The following is a 20,428-nucleotide window of genomic DNA, read 5'->3' on the forward strand; positions in this document are numbered from 1 at the left end:
GACTTATAAATATTAGTTAAGAAGGGTACTCAATCTGCTTCTGACACTATGCAGCTTGCTGGAGGTATAGCCATACTACATCCCCTCTGGATCAATTTGCAGAATGTTCTCATATCCTTTTCCTGAAGTGTCCTTATCATCACATCCCAATTCAACTCAGATAGAGCCCTCTTCTTTTTTCAATCATCAGAGCTTCATATTCACTTTTCTTGCAGTGATAGACATCAGCTAGCATTGCTTGACCATCTGATCACCTTGCCCTTCCTATTTTCCTTAGCTCCTTCCTAGCAACTGCACACTCCTTATCAAACCATTGTGGGTTTGAAGTTTGGCATAGCTGGTACCTTTTTATTCTCTTATTGCATGCCCTTACTACTGGTATCAATCGCTTTACTACTTCTGCAATGATAGTTGCATACCATGCACCATTAGGCTCTCCTATGGCCCTATCTTGGATCATATAATTGATTGATTGATTGATTGATACTGCATTAACTGCTCAATATATCTCCCATGAATTCTTGTTCTTAAGCATGTAGGGAAATCTAGTTTCATCAGACTAGCTTGTTCCCTCACTAATGGAGCTATCGCTAAAGAACAAGTTACTTACCTTCGGTAACGATATATCTGTAAGAAACATTAGTTAGTTAGATTCCTTACCTTAGAATATCCCCAGGCGTCAGACTGGATCCGGAAAGTTTTTCGTCAGCAGTACCCCTGCGCGTCGGTAGGTGTCATCCGCAGCTCCGCGTCAGTCGTCGGCATCTTGATCGCCGGGATGATATCGTCGGAGTACTTAGACGCCGCCCTCGTGCGCTGACATCAATTCTGTACATAGCTTTCCGAGCCAGGAACGCAGAGCCATGCAAGAAACCGACACTGGTGCCATAAAACTAGGGCCCTCAAAGGGAGAAACCTTAACCCTAGATATCGGTTCGCAAACTAATTAATGTTTTTTACAGATATATCATTACAGAAGGTAAGTAACTTGTTCATCTGAAAGAAATATGTTAGTTAGATTCCTTACCTTAGAATAGATACCCCAGCAACACCAACCCCGGTGGTGGGCCTGCGAACCAAGATCACACCAGAAAGTCCTGGAGAACGGAATGGCCAAAAAAGCCATCTCTCCGGACTTGGCTGTCCAGGCAGTAGTGCTTGGCAAACTTGTGCAGCGAAGCCTACGTAGCTGCCTGACAAATGTCCTGCAAGGGGACTCCCCGACCGAGGGCAGTAGAAGCTGCATTGGCCCAAGGGGAATGGGCCCGCAGCCCCACAGGAGGCTCCTTTTTAGCCAAGGAATAGCAGACCTTGATGCACAAAACGACCCACCGAGAGATGGTCCACTTGTGCACTGCCCGACCCTTCTTAGTGTCCACGTAGCCAACAAAGAGTTGGTCGTCCACCCGGAACTGTTGTGTGTGGTTGAGGTAAAAGGAGAGCGCACGTTTTGGGTCCTGACGGTGGAGCCTGTCTTCGTCTTTCGAGGGATGCAGAGGCGGAAAGAATGGGAAAGGTAATGGACTGGCCGATGTGGAAGGCAGTAACAACCTTGGGCAGAAAAGAAGAACGAGTCCTCAGAATAACTTTGTCCGGATGGACAGAGAGGAAAGGAGGCTTAGAGGAAAGGAGGCTTAGATGAAAGAGCCTTGGGCTCACTCACTCTTCTGGCAAAGGTGATGGCAACCAGGAAAGCAGTTTTAAGAGTCAGAAGACGAAGAGGGCAATTATGAAGGGGCTCAAAGGGAGCGCACATCAGATAAGTAAGAACAAGATTAAAGTCCCACTGAGGCATTACGAAAGGAACTGGAGGAAACATTTGCTTGATGCCTTTCAAGAATCTATTTACAACAGGGGATGTAAAAAGAGAAGGCTGATCACAAAGCCTTATTGACTAATAGCTTAGGTACACAGCTGCTCTGAAAGCTGAAGAGTCTGTGGCGACTCAGTTCCAGAGTGTTGAGGTGGAAACTTGGAATTGAGAATAGTCCACCATATGTTGTATATCATTGGAAAGGTGCACTGGTACTCTAAACATTGCTGGCTCTTGGTAGCACGCCTCTTCATAATGCTCATCATAATGACGATTGTAATAGGGTGACCGTGGCTCTTGAACTACTTCCCGTTTGTAATCCTCCACCCATCCACGTTCTGCTTGGGATCATATGCTCGTTCTCTTCCTCTTGGCAAGCGATTCGTTGTTACGTAGGACTGATCACTGGGCCAAAATGACCTTCTCCATATGACTCAGTATCTAGAAATGTTCGGAGATGCTGAGCACTGAGGAGAGATCTTGCTGGGGGATGTCTATTCAAGAAGCAGGACATGTGAAACTCTTTGCTGAAATTTGTTTACATTTCCCAGAACACTTTTTAGGAAGAATCAACTGTGTTGCTGATAGTAGCATCGCCATTAGAGGTGTGGCTACCAAAGGAGAAGGTCTCAACAGTAGGATAGTTGGCAGGCTAACTAGAGATGAAGAACTGATTATCAAAGGTGTCTGATACAACTGCCAAGGCTACTGATGGAATAGGTATCAACTGTGCTGTCAGCAAGGATTTGTCTGGATGGTTGCCTTAATGAGGACTTAGAGGGCACTTTTGTTTGCCTGTATGGCTTGGTCAGACCGTTTGATGGCTTTATGAGGGGCGCTCTTCAAATTTTGGACCCGTCAATAGTACCTCATTCAAGTGGATATTTCTGTGGTTTCTTAACCTCCGACGGGCACATCAGGTGTGCTCATCATTTAAAGAGCTGGGTTCCCTGGCCATAGTTTTCTTCTGTAGCCAAAAGACTGCATGATTTGCAGCAAGTTTTCTTCCAAAACAGTCTTTTGGCTTATTGTGTGGGATGAAGCAATAGTTAGACTCCTTGTCTGGGTTGCCTCAGTAAATATTTTTACCACAGGAGCCAAAGGGCCAAAAAAGGCTGTCAAAGGGACGCATTTGCCCTTCCACTGGGCCAAACTCAAAAAGCAATTGTCTTAGGAAAGAAATGCCAGAAAATATGTAGCAATTGAGGAACAAAGCAACTTTAATGATTGAAAAGCAAAACCAGGTCTGAGATCAACTCTTCAAAATAGCATGCTTTAGGAATCTGAAGTATGATATGGTATGGTGATTTCTAGGGGAGTGGAGGTCCGTACACTCCCACTCGACTGGTTGGAGTTTAGATCATTCCAACAAAATGATTGTGCTACTAACATGCAGCAGAGGTTAGCTACTGTAATACAGTTTTCTCTTTACTGCTATGTAAACTATCCTATCCCCACTGGAGTCACACGATTGATAAGGTTTTCTTCCTAGAAGATTCTGCCATGGTTGAAAAAACAAATGCTTTGTTAAGACAATCAACTACAAAAATTAGCACAATACTGAACAAGTGGTTTAAAGGTGTACGTACCATAGAGACACTCAAAAGTTTGAAATTCTATTAAAAAAATTGCCCCTTATAAGAGATAATTTTCACCTATTTACCAAACGTTGTAGAAATTCATAGCAATTGAGCATGTAGGAGAGAGAGAGAGGAGCTTGGTCTCCCCACCTGACCTGCCAATGTTTTCTCATAAATGAGATGGATATACTACAAATAGTCTATGGATGTTTTCAATTATTTTGAATGTATTTAAACATTGCTATGGTAACACTGTTTAGCAATGGGTCTCAGACAGCATGCGATTCTATGAAAGATCCAATGCTGGAGAAGTGATATTTTAGTTGCTGCAGGGTTAAACTCATTGGTTTGGTTAGTTTTAAGCTCGAGTGTAGTGATGCATGCACCACCTTATTGGCCAACATAACTGACCTCTAATCGTTCATCCATTAAACATTGGTATTTAATGTATTCTGAAGTCTGGAATCAACTAACTTAATTCTACTACCAAATGATGCCGCTGTTTGTGGTCCTTGGACAGTCAGTGCTTTAGTATTGATGATTTCCAAGGCTTTTCCAATTTCTATTTTGATGGTGCCAAAGTAGTCAAAAGTTACTTAGCACCTGAAGATATTCAGGCACACCCAGATAGCAAGCTTACATGATTAAGGAGCGTCTGACGTACACACAATGTGTTAGATAATTAAGAGTTCACTGTTTGGTGGGTTGGTGATCTTCACCACAGACACAAACTTATCAGCCCCTGGAACCTTAGGGTCTAAATTACGTTGTCACCTACAATATTATTAATAGACTCACATTCATCAGTATTGCAGCAAAAGCAGTCTCTCGTTGTTTAATAGGCAGTCTGTGCAGCTCATACAAAAATCCTGGACCATTAGATATCTAATCCAACATTTCAATGCATTCTTCCTACAACATATAATTTGGAAGGTTTTGGGGTGTGGTTCAAATGCAAGCACTCTGTGTGCTTGCTGATTCAGGGAACCTACTTTCCACAACGCTGTAAATGCTATTATTAAAAAAAAAGAAAAAATCAATCAGTCCAGTGCTTTTAGACGTTACATGGACCTTGAAATTAACAAACAAAACAGCAATTCTCATTTGGACTAAAAAAATGACTTCAAAATATCTATGATAAATTGAAGTCTCTTGCATGCTGCCATCTGTATTTTTGTTTTTCTTTTCCCCAGGTTATTGGAAGGGGAAAGAGCATCATTACAGACACTCCACTGGGACACCCTCACAATTATTAGGATTCTCATCGTTTTAAATAACACATCTGGATCTATCAATTCAATAGCAGACCCGTGCTCTTTGTGTAAATCTGTAACCCTGGTTTTATCATCTGATAAGAGTTTGGAAAACATCAAAAGCTAGAAAACAGAGTACCAAGTGGATACAGAAGCCACAGAGGGAAAGAAATGATCACAGTGTATCTTGATTCCAGATTGCTTGTTTTGCCTCTCAGTAAAAAAGGGGAGGGCTGGGAATTGCTATTGAAGTTGGTCACCAAGTCATTCTTCATATATCCAGTTTATATAGCTTACTATATAAGGGCATAAAAAGTGAACCTGATATACTTCTACACAGATAGACATTAACTTTTCAGGATAGTGATAAGTGATTGAGTAGCTGTACTTTATCAAAAGGCTAGGAGCTCACTTTGACCATTCAAAATCCAAAAATGTCTACTTGATACTGCTTTATCACTTTCCAATTTTCACATTATGATAAATATGGTGACTGCCTACAAGAAAACCGTGTGGCAAGGGAAGAGTGTTTGATACCATTAATAATAATTGCCTTCCTCTCCTTCTTTAAGCTTTATCTGTGAATAAACTCTTGAAGTCTAATGTATATATATACCGTAACACAGATCTCCAAGTTTCAGGACAGTACAGGTTAAGGGGATAATTGTAGACTTTGTGCATTACTTCCACAAAGAACATCATGTAGGGTTACACCATCACGCTCACATTAACAACGTTTTTCTGACTGTCTGTGATCCACTCTTCATCTCACTATCATCTAAGTGGATATCAAATGAAAAAGGCAGCAATGAAGTGTAGTCAGTGAGGTGTGGTTTGCACTTGGTTTATTCATATGTGCCAAGAGGTATATAAATTGAGAATAATAGGGGTACAAACCTTATTTTGGCTGGATGAAAAGCCCTATCAGTAACCTGAGAGCTTAAAATATTTAATTGGAGAGAAAGGAGGATTAGATTTTTCATGACAATGATTGAAAACGATATATAGTGCAACAGCTTGATGCAATTGGGCGAGTGCAAAAAACAGTACTTTTTTGATGAGTAACATTCTAATACAATTCTAAACCCAATTTGGTGGAACAGTTTACAGGAATTCTGGGGTTCTGAATTTCTCTTCAAAAGTGAACGGTTAGGCAAAGGATTTCATCCCCAATTTCATCCAATCATGTCACTGCACTTGAGTTGTCCCTAACCCGACTGCACTGGCATAAGCAGAGAGGATATCTACAACTTGTTTGGTTTCTAAGGTTAGTCTGGCTTCTGTTAACCAGTCCTTTGCCACTCTTCTGGACTCCCCCTTCAACTGGTTGATGAATTTAGCTGCCAGCTCCAAATCTCCATGCTCAATGCAGTAGGAGGCGTAAGAGAGTAGCTTGAAGGTATCCAGGTCCTCAGGACTGAGAATCTTGGGGGGTTTCAGTTGTTTAGGTTCAAAGAGAAGAAGGGACTGCAGGTATGACAAAAAGTATTGATATAGACTATTCCTGGTTTCGTCAATCAGGGCCACCCTACGTGCCAGTTTATGGATGATGTAGAAGCGAGCTCTCAGTGCTTCCTCGCTATAAATACCACGATTCAAAGACTCATGCGGAAGTGCTGCAGTTAAGGCTTGTGTAAATACATTGTCGGAACAGCAGGATTGGATAGCTTGGACTGAACTATCAAGAGGTTCAGTAGGGCAATCGCCTGAAGCAGTCTTCAAGGTAAATTTCAAAGCTTCTACTGAAAGCCACAACTGATGCGCCTTCCGGGCCTCCTCTTCAGCAACTGCATGTCCTAAAAAACAAACCAAAAAAAAGAAAAGTTTGAATTGATCACTCAATCTTAGGTGTCCTTAAGTAATGGCTTTTGACAGTCTGAAATAAGTACAGGCATCACATGCATCTTGAAGGAAAAGTTACTTGTGTTTAAGTCTAGTTCTCTTACAGGGGATTCCACAACAAAGTCAAAAGCACTGAATTGCCCAGCTAATGTGTGGTAACACAGAACTTTACAAAAGGAAAATGTTACTCATCATATAGACATTTGTTAGTGGAACATGGTGCTGTAGTTTTACTTACTGTGCATACTCCAGTCATCTAGTGTTGGGCTCAGACGTGTGAAAGTTCTTTTTCTTGTAAGTAGTCTTTCGAGTCACAAGGTATAGTGACTCCTATTGCTAGTAATGTGTATAGACAGTAGATTGTTTCGTCCGCATGGCAGACGAGGCTGGAATGGAGCCGAGAGAAAAGCAAAAAGGATGAGCATGCAAGGCGAACAGGATAGAGATAGCTGCAACAATCTAAGGCACCCAGAGAGGATGGGTGGGTGTATGTGAATCTACGGCACTAAATGCCACAAACGGATGCTTACATCTTCTGTTCGTGACTTGTATGGCTGAGATACTCTGGCATTAGAAAACTATGGTGATACAAGATGCCATGGTGAAGAGGAGGTGCATGAAAATCTTGACCGTTAGTTGGCAATCTGGTTGAAAAAGGGGCCTTTACTAATGGAAGGCTTGGGTCCTTGCTGGGCTGGGATGAGCCCTTCCAGTGACTGAGTTGAGAACTGCCCCTCGAAGGGACTGAACCTGAAGGGGCTGAAGGTGGGACTTCACTGTGTTAATGGTAAAGCTCAAATTGCGCAAGAGGTCTATGGTGACTTGGGTATGAGCCAAACATTGTCATTTGTGCTCTTGATCTGCCGATGGTCCAAGTAGAGGAATACGTGGATGCCATTCCTCCTTAGGCAGGAACCTACCATGGCAAGGCACTTTGTAAACACTGGGGGCCGTGGTGATCTCAAAATGTAGGACCTAGAATTGAAAATGTTGGCTACTAACCACAAACTGGAGGTACAGGTGATGTGCAGGGTGAGTACAGATGCGAAAGTAGGTTATCCTTCAGGTTGGGGCAGTCATGCAGTTGACTTGTTATAGTAGAGATATCTTGGAGCATGACCATGTCAAAGTGCTCTGACAGTATGTATTCGTTGATATGCCTGAAGTCCAGCATAGGGCTACAGGAACCCCATCCTTTTTTGGGATTGGGGAGAACACCCCTTTGCAGCATTGATTGCGCAACCTTTGCAAATTAGGGCGTTTACTTCTTCCTGAATTAGGTGCTGGTGTTCTGGGGAAAGGGTGTATCTGCGAGGAGGAGGGGGGGGGGGGGGGGGTAGTTTTCAGGGGTTGCAGTGAGTTCTAGACAGTAACCCTGCTGTGTGATGGAGAGGACCCACTGACTGGTGGTGATCTCCTGTCACTGTCCCAGGAACCCCTAGAGTCTTTCTTCGATAGGTGTAGTGTGTTCGGGGGAGGGAGGAGTATCAGTGGGTCACTGCTTGGCAGAGGTGGTTCCTTTAGCCACTCCGCCTTTCCCTCTACCCTAGGAATTGTTCTCCTGTAGTTTCCACGTGAATACCCTTATGAAAGGGTTGTGGCTGCTATGGCCTCTGATAGGAGGTGGTCTCGGCACAGCCTCTGAATTGTGATCTGCAAAATACATGCTGTAGAGAACGAGTTTGTAGGGCTTCGATGGCCTTTGCGTTATCCTTGTCCTTCTTAATTCTTTTAGTATCTGGTCAATCTGAGGTCCAAAGAGGTGCTACCTATCAAAGAGATGGCTGAGCAGATACTGCACTACTTCTCGTTTCAAGCCAGAAACACGCAACCAGGAGTGGCAGCGAATGAGGACACTGGAATTAATGCTGCGCACGGTAGTGTCAGTAGCGTCCAGCAGAATCAGGGTGTAGATATAGGTTTACCTCCTGAAAAGAGCCCTTGAACCTCGCTTTTTGTAGTAGTGTGGGAGATAGAGGTCTCCTCCATTTTGTCCCAATGTGCCCCGGTTGTACTTGGAGAACAGGATGACATAGCTGGGGCATTACCAACTGGCCACTGACTGAGCAGTGATCCGTTTACTGGCTGCACCAATTTTTCTGCTATCCTTGTCCAGTGGAGGTGCGTCCCCGCTGCCTTAGGTGTTAGCATGCTTACGGGCCATGTGTACTACTATGGAACCGGGAGGGAGTTGTCCCCTGGCCCTAATGTGCCTCATAGTCTTTGTCAGGGGATTGGGCTGAAGGTGAAGAGCTTTCTCAAAAGTTAACTTTCTTTTAGGAGGAATGGAGTCTTGAAGCTTTAGTGGAGGCAGAGTGTGGGTCCTATTAGTTTGTGGGTGGATCAGGAACCACTACTGTCTGGTGCTGAGTTCTCCCTGAAGATGAAGCAGGATAGGATGATCTTGATCTTCGGATGGAGCTCTGGGCACCAAGTGCTGAAGCGACAAGGCTTTTAAAAAAATGTTATTTGCTGGGCAGAGATCGGTTTGGATACGGAGGACAGAGTCTTCCTTGCCTGGGCAGGCTAAGGGTCTTTGGTCTCAGATTCAGAGCAGGAACAAGCCTCCGGACTGCAAAGCAGAGGCTGGTCAGATAGAGGCCTTGGCTATAATTCTTCTTCAACGTCTCAAAGAATATCAGGGTGTAGTCTCCCTGCTAAGTCATTGGTCATCAAATGAGATGTCAACAACCACCTTTTTTTTTTAAACGAAAGGCGAGGCAGGCAGAGCAGGAGGGTTTGGTATGTTTCAGGGACAGAGGAAGGTTAAACACTTGGTGGAGGTCTTTCCAGGGGTATTGGTGCAACACTATAGAAAGTTTTGGAATGGAGACCTTTCCATCACGGATTGATCATTCTTAGTGAAAAAGATGGAGTAGGCCCCAAAGGGACAAGGCCCCATGCAATGCACTGAAGAAATCCCAGTAGTCGAGATGGACGGGTAGCACAACAACTACAAAGGTCTAGTAGACAACAATTGCTCTACCAATGGGTCTTGTGAATCTGAACGGGCCTGAAGATAGTCCCCCAGAGACGTTGACATTGAGCTTTATCGAGACAGGGCTGAACCAGACAGCGGATAAAAATCTACTGTTGAGGTAGATGCCCATGAGCATTACTAGCAATAGAAGGAGTCACTATACCTTGTTAATAAGAAAGAAAGGGGCCAAGGAACCTGTCAAATTAATGTTGAGAACCGAGAACATCTTGGGGTGTCTCATCTCACCCTACCCAGAGGGAGAGCTTATCTCTGTCCTGTCCTATTGGATGCACACCATGTCACAAATTTGTCACCACAGCAGGCGTATACCATCTTGGTGGAGGTGTGCTTGGCTGCCAAAATAACATCACAGACTCCGAGAGGAAGACCAAAAGGTGGCAACTGGACCTCAGAATAAAGCAAGTCCAGCAGCAATGGTGGCAGCGAAACTGCAGTGCCCAATTTATTTATTTCTTTTATTTTGAAAGTTTTATAAAGTGCGAACAAGACCCTGCGGGTATCAGAGCGCTTTACATTAAGTAAGGTTCTTTATACATCAATTACATGCAAGTTAAACACGTATACATAACGTCATAGAACAGGGAAGCAGTAAGGTAAAACAAAGAAGCAATCCAGTTGAGTCCGGTGAAGGGTAATGATTAGTAACTCTAAATGGGCCTTTGTCATAATAAGGATTAGTAGCGCGGGTACGTATGGTCTCAAAATTTCTTTAGATTATGCTCAGGAGAATTCCAATGGAGATAAAGAGGTCTACATTCCTAAAGATCTGGTGCCTAGCTATGTGGTGGGGAGGATATGACAAGTGATTCTCAGCCTACGAGATAGCCCTAAGGATGCACAGGGTTTCAGAGTAGTATTAGGGGGCAAGTCTCTCGAAGCATATCCCTACAGTGGGGAGGGACACTCTGCTCACACCAAAGATAAGAGACCAGATGAAGTACCTTAATGGAAATTAGAAAATGTCTTTGGAAGAATGAATGGGGATCTGAACATCATACTAGACATTCTGCATTATATTAAGCACCCATCAGGGTACTGTGATTCTCCACTCATTTTAGATCACTGTTGATGTTTTCCCATAACAGAGTGGCGAACTTAGAAATGGGTAATATAGAGTCAAAGCTTGATAGGAGGCTTAGTGGCTGGAGAAGCCTGATGACCTCATCTGACTTTCATTAAGTTTTAGGCTGAAGGTTGCTTTTGCTGTTGTTGATGATGAATGTACTGTTACCGGTAGTGAATGGCTTTAACCCTATGCTGCAAGTGTTGACAGTCATAAGGCATAAAATGGTGCATACAGTATTCTCTTCTCATTTCTTATCCAACCTGCTTAACCCTCTCCAACTTCTCCAAGCCACATGCAATGAATGCCCAGAGAACAGAACATTGAAAATTCTTTGTTGGGCTTCAGGTTTTTGGCCCATAAGACAGAGTCAGGAAAAAAACACACATGGCCAACCTATGGGAAGATCGATGGGTGTCCAGGTCTAATCTGCCAAGGGATTGATAACTTGATTTGACACCATAATGCCTTCTTGAAAACTTTCTCACAAATTGCCCCCGTCTTCTCCAGGGAGTTTGTCATAAACATGTTGGCCAGTGTCTCATAATGCCATATTTTACAAACAAGGTCACGGCACGGACTGCTTTTATGACAGTAGTTCACCTTACACAACATCCATCCTCTTACTTTCCTCCAAAGAAGGGACAGTAGATGCTGGAGAAGTTGGGCGCCATTTTCTTGCCACTGACTATCACCAAATCAGTCCACAGATCGGATCAAAGAGGATCCTGGTCTGGTGTTCTTTGTTTACTATGAGCTCTTAGGGGAGCAGCTCAAATTGAAGCCAAACATACTTCCTTTTCTAAGTGGATCTCCTTTACAATAAAAAAAGAAATTCAGTTAATGATGTCCATAGATCAGCATAAGAAAAAAATAGAAGGTAAAGTGTTTTAGAATCCCGTAGAAGGGGCATAGTCAATAGTTAGGAGCCCAATGGAGATCCACAGAACAAGAAAGAGGCATCTGCCTTTCTTTGGAACCTGGAAATTACCAGCATAGTGCATTTTCCTGAGTTCTTCAACAGCAAACACTTCTAAGAAGACTACAGACTACTTTCTTCAAGTTAACTGGGTTGGGAGGGCTGCTTTGTGACAAATGGAAGGCATACCCAACCTGAGTTAATACCCAAATGTAATTAGATGCAACACACCATGGTCTGGTGTTGTTTACCACCATTTGTTTTTGAAAAGTTGTGATCATGTCCCGCTTAAGAATTGTGGGATAAAGAAACATTAAAGCAGTTTGGGTATGGCGTTGCATGCTCAACCTGAATGGAAGGAGATTGCTAGCATGGTTGGAAGAATATTTGCAGTTTTGGGTCTCGCCTGAGCCAGCGCATGCGCTACTCTGGCAAGACCTTTAGTAAGTAGGCTTCAGAAAATGCTACCACACGCTTTTGCTTGTGGCATAGAGGTTGCGGTTACGCGCGCGGGCTTACGAGAAGAGGTGCCATCTGGCTTTCCTCTTTCGTACCAGCACGCATCACTCGTGGGCTCACCTCATGCTCCCCCTCTCACAAGCTCTTTGCAAGCTCGGCATTTGAGCTCCGATTCCTTTTGCCTCTACAACTAACTCCACCCATACAGAGATTGTCCAGCGCAGCCCCTTCCTCTTCTGCAGAATATCTTCAATATGATGCAATCCCTTCCTCAGGTTGAGGCAGAAGTAGCAGACCACTGTCCCGCCGCAGCCCTACCCACTGCAGTTCATCAACCTGCTCCCACAAAGCAAAACGCAACGTACCAACCACTTCCCTTGTCAAGCAGCTGCGTTCTGCACCCCTCCTCTCAGGAGAAGCGTGCAGAAGACTCCTGACCCGTTAGTGCGCAGCCCCAGCATGACCTCCACAGTCCCTTTACCTGCTCCGCAGGGCACAAGCCAGCTCTCAGTCCCTGCGCACAATGCCTGGCCCCGTGAAAGGAGCCCTCTCTTTGGTGCTTAGCCTTCGTCTCCCCCGGTGTTTAGCTCTCGTCGCCCCGCTTTTCCTTCAGACCTGACAGGTTCATCTTGCTCGCTTCCTTCTCTCTCTTTCTCTCAGGCAGCAGTACACTTTGGCAGAACCCAGCCCCGGAGAATGAGGTTTAAGATTTTCACTCAGCTCATTTCAGAGCAAACTCACAGTGGCTTACAGAGTTTGACGAATCCTTGCTGTATGCAATTTCTGTGAAAAGAAATTCAGTTTGTAAATTACGCTTCCGAGAAAATATGTGCTCTACTGTTAGGCACTGTTGTTGGTGGAAATGTGCACTCTGATTTGCAGAGTTATGGTCATTGCAATAGATATTGTGTGACTAGTTACAGAACGCGAATGTGTAAGCGGCTAAGCACACCGATCTCATGATCGTAGGAAATTTTAGTGGACATGTAAATTGATTCGAAAAGATACTAATTTCACAAGGGTAATTTCATCGCACGGGACCTCTGCCCAACTGGTATCAGATTAAGTGTGTTAGGCAACAAGGTCTCACAAATCTTTCATCAAACTATATTACCTATCGAGGTAGCCCAGAAGAGCGAGCAGCGTGTGCACGGGCTGAATCTGGGTGAGTCACACCACTTTAAAGTGTTTGATTGGGTGCGTGCCTGCAGGGGCGTGGTTTGTCTAACTAAAGACAAATGTTTTCGGTGATAGTTTGAGTGAGATGAGGGCTCTATTACACTCAAGACAGAAGTAAGGTGCACCTGTGCCACTCGGGACCTCGTGGCGTGGGCGTGGCCCGTGAGCTCCACTCGAGGTGGGTGTCTCAAACCCTTTAGAAATCAAGGTCTGAGCGTGCCAGCATTAAGCGGATACCGAGCCATCACTGGACAGCTCTTCTGTGGAATAGCTTGGTCCCAGACCGCGTCTGTGGTACAGAATGAGTCCACATCCTCTAGTATTATGACAGGCAGTAAATGAGCGGGAACGTTCAGGTCACTATGTAGGGCAATTAACCTGCTCACTGAGAGGGAATCGGAATGGTCAACTTTTTATCACCTGGTAGGCTGCGCCTCAGATATCAGTCATAGAGGTGCTATGCCCAAATATTTCACTCAGGGTGTATGTAGGCTTGACTGGTGGGTTGGTCACCATTGGCATAGGTCCTTCAGTCCAACATTTCGGAAGAGGGGAGCTGGAGAATTTTTTTTTTTCAGTGACCAATATTGAAATAGGTACTTTTAGGTGAAAGATCGTCAAAATAAAGCCGTTTTTGGCTTAGAAAATCGGGGTCTCCCACCTGACTCTTGTCTGCTAGCATCTATGGTAGCTTCTATTGGTTTAATGATTTAATGAAACACAAACAGTTATTTTATTAATTTCTAGCCTATTGATAAATGCCTTTTTTTTTACTTTTGGATTCTTATGTACCTCGAAGCCCAGCACTAAATAAGCAGGATTGAGAATGCTATTGTCATTCACTGTCTAGCTGTTTTCACATTGTGCTAAAAAAACGATACCACAAACCTTTGCTAGCAGAAAAGCCACTTTACTTGTAGTTTCAACATATTGTTATTGAAATACCCCATAAAATCAACCTACTAATACACTATAAATTCCTGACGGCCTGCCTTCTTTAAACCCTCCCCCAAAACAACTTTCCATAACCCAAACTATATTTTTCTATCAATCCCCTTCCCTTGCATTCCACAATCTCTCTATCACATCACCTTGCATCCCCAAGTCATTTCCCTTTCTCCTGCTCCAAAGCCCCAAACTCACTCTTCCTCTGTAGTCTCCCCACAAGCGGTGGATATGCCCAAGCCCTACTCTCCATCCCCCAAACTACAGCTGTCCAGGAAGGGCTTGAAAGGTATTTTCTTTCCCCAAGGGTGGGAAATTCTTATGACCCGACGCCTAAGTTATTGTTTGCTGACTTAGACAACACGTTTTTATGTTTTAATTGACTTTTGGACAAGTAGGCTCAACCCTTCCTGCACAGGACTGCAAAATCCTTCTCACTTGCTTACGAAGTCGAGCTTTTTTTTTTGGCACAACAAAATGTTTCTTGGGCTTACTAGTACTTTGGTGAAGGAGGGCCAACTGACAATAATTGCCAAAAGTATGTCATGACCCGCCTGGGCCTCTCTAACCACAGTGCGAGGCACTATCGTCTCTGAGTCCCACAACCAGTCTGGCACACCCTTCTGAATAACAAGCATTGGCATAGCCAATAGGTCTCGCTTTTGGGATATTATAAGTATTTAGTTATGCAACACAATATCCTTGGTGCAACAACATCAGCTGTTGCATGGCTAAACCTTGTACCTTACAAGTGTTTAGCCATGCAACCGTTGATGTTGTTGCACCAAGGGTATTGTGCTGCATAACTACACACTTATAAGGTCCCAAAAGTGAGACCTATTGGCAATGCCAAAGCTTGTTTGAGGTTGAAAAAGGTGTGTCGGTTTAGGCAAGATGAGGTGACAACGTTGCTTTAACTTGTTTTGTTTGTGAAAAATGTGAGTAGGATAGATCAATCACTGTGGTCAAGCTGGTGCCCGCCTCACCTTAAATCTGCCAAAATGAGATCCCCCAAAGGTCAAATCAATTAAACAGGCTTGAACATCACCTGAGAAGCCAGACAACCTCATCCATGCAGATTTATTTATTTTATTTATACAATTTATATAGCACACAAATACCCCGGGGTGTCTCAGCGCTGAACGTGGCTGAAGAGACGCTAGATGGTGTTACTGATTGTAGAGCCATGTTTTTATTTGTTTTCGGAATAACATCAAGGATGGACTGTTTTTAATGTGGAGGGGGAGGGTATTCCACAATCTGGATACGGCCACTATGAATCGTCGGTCTCCCCAGGCCACTTTTTTGTACGCGGGATTGGGAGCAGGTGGGCCTTCGATGAGCGTAGGGATCTTTTGGGAGTGTATATGCGCAAAGCTTTTTTTTTTAAGAACTCCGGCCCTATATTGTTCATAGCTTTATAAGCGATGCACAGAGCCTTGAATTTAGTGCGGCTTCTGACCGGGAGCCAGTGAAGTTGACGAATGATGGGAGATATTGAGGTAAAATTTGGGGTGCGGGTCAAAATTCTTTCTGCCGCGTTCTGGATTAAATGCATTTTATTAAGGACTTTCTCTTGTGCATTTAATAGAGGTCCATTGCAGTAATCAACCTTAGATAGTACCAAGGTACACATGAGGGTCTTGCCAGCACTGGGAGGAAGAAAAGGCAGGAGTTTTCTAACCATTCTAAGGGTGTAAAAAGAGGAGGAGACAACAGCATTTGCATGGCTGACAAAAGATAGCTTGTCATCAAATATTACCCCCAAGTTCCTGATCTTGGTAACAGGTAGTGGAGGGGAACCCAGATCAGAAGGCCACCATGCTGGGGACCAAGAAGGGGTGAGGCTGCCAAAAATCACGACCTCCGTTTTGTCGGAGTTAAGTTTTAAGCAGTTACATTCCATCCAAGTACTAATGGCCATCATACCTTCTTGAAAGTTGACAGCAACTGCTCCTCCATCATTATGTACAGCCAATACCAACTGGGTATCATCGGCGTATGAGGTTAGCCTTATTCCATGTGATTTGATGACCCTTGCCAAGTCCGACACATAGATGTTGAATAATGTCGGACTTAGCGATGATCCTTGGGGAACTCCACAAGGGAGGGTAAAAACAGGGGAGTAGTAGCCACCAAGTTTGACTGACTGTTTACGTTCAGATAAAAAGGAGGTCAGAAGAGTTTTCGCCTTATGATGGATACCAATAGAGGATACACGGTCGATCAAGATGGTATGATCGACCGTGTCAAAGGTTGCGGACAAGTCCAATAATATCTGGACTGCCGCGCCGCCTTGATCGATTATCATTCTGATTTCGTCCGATGCCTTTATAAGTGCTGTTTCTGTCCCATGACCCTTCCTAAATCCAAATTTGGTGTCATCCAGGAGATTGTTCTGGTCAATTTAATGGGACAACTGGGTATTCATGATTTTTTCAAATATTTTGGATGGGAAGGGAAGGGAAGAGAAGAGAAGCGATCGGTCTGTAGCTTTTAGGTTCTGCTGGATCAAGATTTTTTTTTTTTTTTAATAAGGGCTTAATGATGGCTTTTTTCCAAATGGATGGATAGGAACCTGAGAGGAACATGGAGTTACATATTTTAGTAAGAGCGGGTCCTATAAGATTAGAAACAGGCTTTAGGATGGAAGGTGGGCAAGGGTCGTGGGGGGATCCTGATTTAGTGGTTGCTATTAGTTTTGCTGTGAGTGTCGGGGAGATTTGACTAAATTCGCGAAAAGAGACGGAGGGGGAGCTGGGGCTAGTGTTGTGACTAGGATGATCAGTGACAGCCTTGGATGCGAAGTTGGAATAGATGTCATTGACCTTTTCCTATACATGAAAGACAGCCCTTGTGCCCTCGGAACATGCATCTGCTTCAACAGTATCAAGACTGTTTTTTTTTCTGACACCTCTATTTCACCGTTTATTATTTAATTAAAATGACACATGGGGGTAGCCAGCCTGAAAATCTATCAGTCATTATTGTACGTGGCCAGGACAAGTGGCAGAGTATTAAGTATTGGACAGCCTTGCCAAGACTAGAAGTAGGAGTCTCACATCTTTGATAATCATAGAAGACCGAAAGGCATTTGGTTTAACTTCACAAAAGGTGCTTGTTAAACCAGGATGTTTATATTCTTCGAATATTGATTGATAAGCTTTATTTCGGTAAAAGAGAATACCATAAAAGCTTATACAGCAATACAAATTACAATAATTATCAAATACAATCTATTTACACACAATAAATTAAAACCGAGAAAGAAATATTTAAAAAGGTTAAAACCAGATTAAATTGACAAGGAAAGCCTTCTTGTGCAAATCAACCAAGCCCATTTTAAAATTTTTTGACACAGCACAAACAATCACAGAGGATGTGTCAGTCATTAAAATACGCATTGCCACTGTGCACTGGCGGGTGCCTAAGAGTCTGGATAAGGGTTTTAGCCAGCGGGTCCTCGGTGCACGATAGTCCGGACATTCAAAGAAAATATGAGCTACAGACTCAACTCGAGTGGGACAAGATGCACAAAGAGGGGAGAGTTGGTAAGACCGCTTCCAGCGGGCGACTACCTCGCCTACTGGTAGAATCCCCACTCGAAACTTGAAATACAAGGTACGGTCAAACGGAATGGAGATAATGTCTATGTAGGGTTCATAGGCCACCACATTCTTGATCCTCACAAAAGCTACAGTAGAGTTGCAATGACATGAATCTAGATGTAATTTTGCAGAGACCCAGTTCCAATACAACTTTTTAATCGTAGCTTTAGGTGGGGCAGTTTTCAAAGTCCATGCGTCAGATAACCCTATCTCCACCAATAATCGTTTGACGTCCCTCAACCATTTGATCCTGGACCAGCCTGCCATGGCCATAACCTCAGATAATGCTTCCGCATAGGAAGCTAATTCGGGCACCCGCCATAATCGTGCCCAAAGGAGCAGGGGTCGAAGTAGTGCTTGGTCCCTAATAGATCTGCAACCTAAATCCAGTAGCACTGGTACTGTTGGTGTGCTCCAGGGGAGAGCCATCAGATCTTTCAAGAATTTGCCCTCTGATTTAGCTAGTGGATCCAGGCTGCAGGTACCCCACAGCTCCGCCCCATATAGTGCGGCACTGCCCCCTCTGGCTTTGTATATTTCCACAACTGGGGCTAGGGGTTTACTAGTTGGGGAGCATAGTTCCTTAAGTAAAGTGCCTCCCACCCTTTTGTGGCCCAGTAACATTTTGTGGATGTGCAGGTTCCAGGAGAGGGAATCATTAAGGCGAATACCTAGGTAATCAAACTCAGAGACCCTCTCCAATGGCTCGGAATTCAGTCGGAGGTCTGCCAAGTTTCTTCGGGGGATTCATAACCAGGAACTTGGTTTTGTCAGTGTTAATTACCAGCCCTCTCAACAGACAAAACTCCCGGAAACTATTCAAAAGGCTATGGAGACCCATAGGGGACTTTGAGATAAGAAGAGTGTCATCTGCAAAAAGCAAAGTGGGGATCCGTTTGTCCGCCAGGGAGGGATCGTCCGAGGGATTTCTCAGCAGATGTTCTACCACGCCGTTTACATAAAGAGAAAACAGGGTGGGCGCTAGGACACATCCCTGTCGGACGCCCCTTCCCACGGGGATCCTTTCTGTTTTTTCACCCTTTGTACCCCAACGCACCTGCGCAAAATTGCCATCGTGTAGTTCTACCAGAAGGGAAAGGATGTACGTGGGCAGCCCTAAATCTAGCAAAACCTTCCATAGCTCCTCCCTGCGAACCAGGTCGAAGGAAGTCTTTAGGTCTATAAAGGCCAAATATAGACTGCCCCCTCCCAGCACCACCACCTTACAGTGGGGAAGAGTCAATCTGAAGGCTTGCTCGATGGTCCCAGTGCCAGAGCGGAACCCAGCTTGGAGGTCCGACAAGATGTTGTTGTCGTCGTCCATCCACTGGAGCACCCTTCTCAGGATCACCTTCCCGCCACTTTTTGGGAGGAGTCAATAAGACTTATTGGCCTGTAGTTGGCAGGGTTGTCCCGACACCTCTTTTTGAATATCGGGACAACCTCTGCCGCCTTCCAGGATTCGGGTACGGGCGCACCTTCACTAATGGCATTTAGCAATGATGATACTAGCTTCCCCCACTCCTTGGGACTTGCCCGAAGTAAATCACCCGGTATCCCGTCAGGCCCTGCTGCTTTCAAAGGCACCAGTGACTTAATTACATCCTCCACCTCTCTACTAGTAAAGGGAATGTACTCTGATCCCGTTAGACAATCACTCAATGAGGAATCAGTCTTGGTAGGTGGCTCGATTGAGGTATAGAGAGACGAGAAATGATTGAACCAGCTCTGGGCAGGGATGTTACAGGTTATCAATGTGCTAACTGGCCTATCCCTAGATCTTATAAGGTTCCAGAAGCCTCTAACATCCCTTTCCAAACTAGCTTTCCTGAGATCCGCCCAGAACCTGTCCTCGCAATCTCTCTTTGCTGCGAGCATAGTCTGCGAATAGTCTTTCCTTGCCAATCTTATATCGGCCAAGGATTTGCTCTTAACAGCGCCAATCAGGGAGTTTTTCTTCTCCCTGCATTTTTTCGTGTACCAACCATGTGGATTCGGCCTATTCTTACGCTTATCGACTCGAGAGGCCTTGTTTGGAAGATGGAAAAGTTCACTCAAGGCCTTGGTAGTAGCAGAAAAAAGCGCTGAAACTTCCTCAGGGTGTGGGGTCGGTGCATCTAACTTAGAATGAGCGGTAGCCAAGAGTGTTGTAATGGATAGGACTTTCTCTTCGTCCATAATAAGATTACTCCATTTTAGGCGCCTACCACAATTGGAGGGGTGAACCTCCTGGTGGGCATGCGTCAGAAGGGACGTATGTACCCCCGAATTCTCCGTCCAGAAGGGACGGGAGGCAAGGGAGAGCGGGTTGTGGTCACTCTACTGTGGGGAGTATCTCCATATCCAACAAGTAGCCCCAGAATTTTACATCAATAAGGATGTAATCTATTCTGGATGTATGATCCACCCTGTTATAGGTATGAGCTCCAGACGGATCCAAAATCGTCCTGCCATTCACAGCCCTAAGGTCGAATTCCAGGTTTAAAGAGTAGATTTGGACCGCCACTTGAGACCACCTTCTAATGGGAGGTAAGGTTAAAGCTGGTATACCTCTCCTACTATCATCTTCAGCAGTCCCCAGAGAGTCCTCCAATCCAAGGGGCTCAAACGTGCAGTTAAAGTCACCTGCGACTAGGACATGAGAACTGTTGGAGCCCCTCCTTAGCAAGGTTTCCAGCTCTGACACGATAGGCGAGTGTAATCCTCCCTTTATGCCCCGAACATAGATATTAAAAATATCTAGTGTCAGCCCTCTCTTGGGTCCTT

At 44.5% G+C, this 20,428-nt stretch overlaps 1 protein-coding gene across 2 annotated transcripts in view; it reads right to left on the reverse strand.

The window, feature by feature from the left end:
* Window positions 1-5,474: 5,474 nt before the first annotated feature.
* Window positions 5,475-20,428, reverse strand: part of IMMT (inner membrane mitochondrial protein) — a 512,590-nt gene continuing 497,636 nt past the window's right edge. For both annotated transcript variants that reach the window (XM_086964254.1, XM_086964255.1), the window contains one exon: window positions 5,475-6,442. In XM_086964254.1, coding sequence (XP_086820380.1) covers window positions 5,835-6,442 — 608 coding nt within the window. In that variant the 3' untranslated portion in view covers window positions 5,475-5,834. The remainder of the gene's footprint in view (window positions 6,443-20,428) is intronic.

The sequence above is a fragment of the Lissotriton vulgaris genome, chromosome 3_2 (genome assembly GCF_964263255.1).
Source record: "Lissotriton vulgaris chromosome 3_2, aLisVul1.2, whole genome shotgun sequence".
NCBI classification, from domain to species: Eukaryota; Metazoa; Chordata; class Amphibia; order Caudata; family Salamandridae; genus Lissotriton; species Lissotriton vulgaris.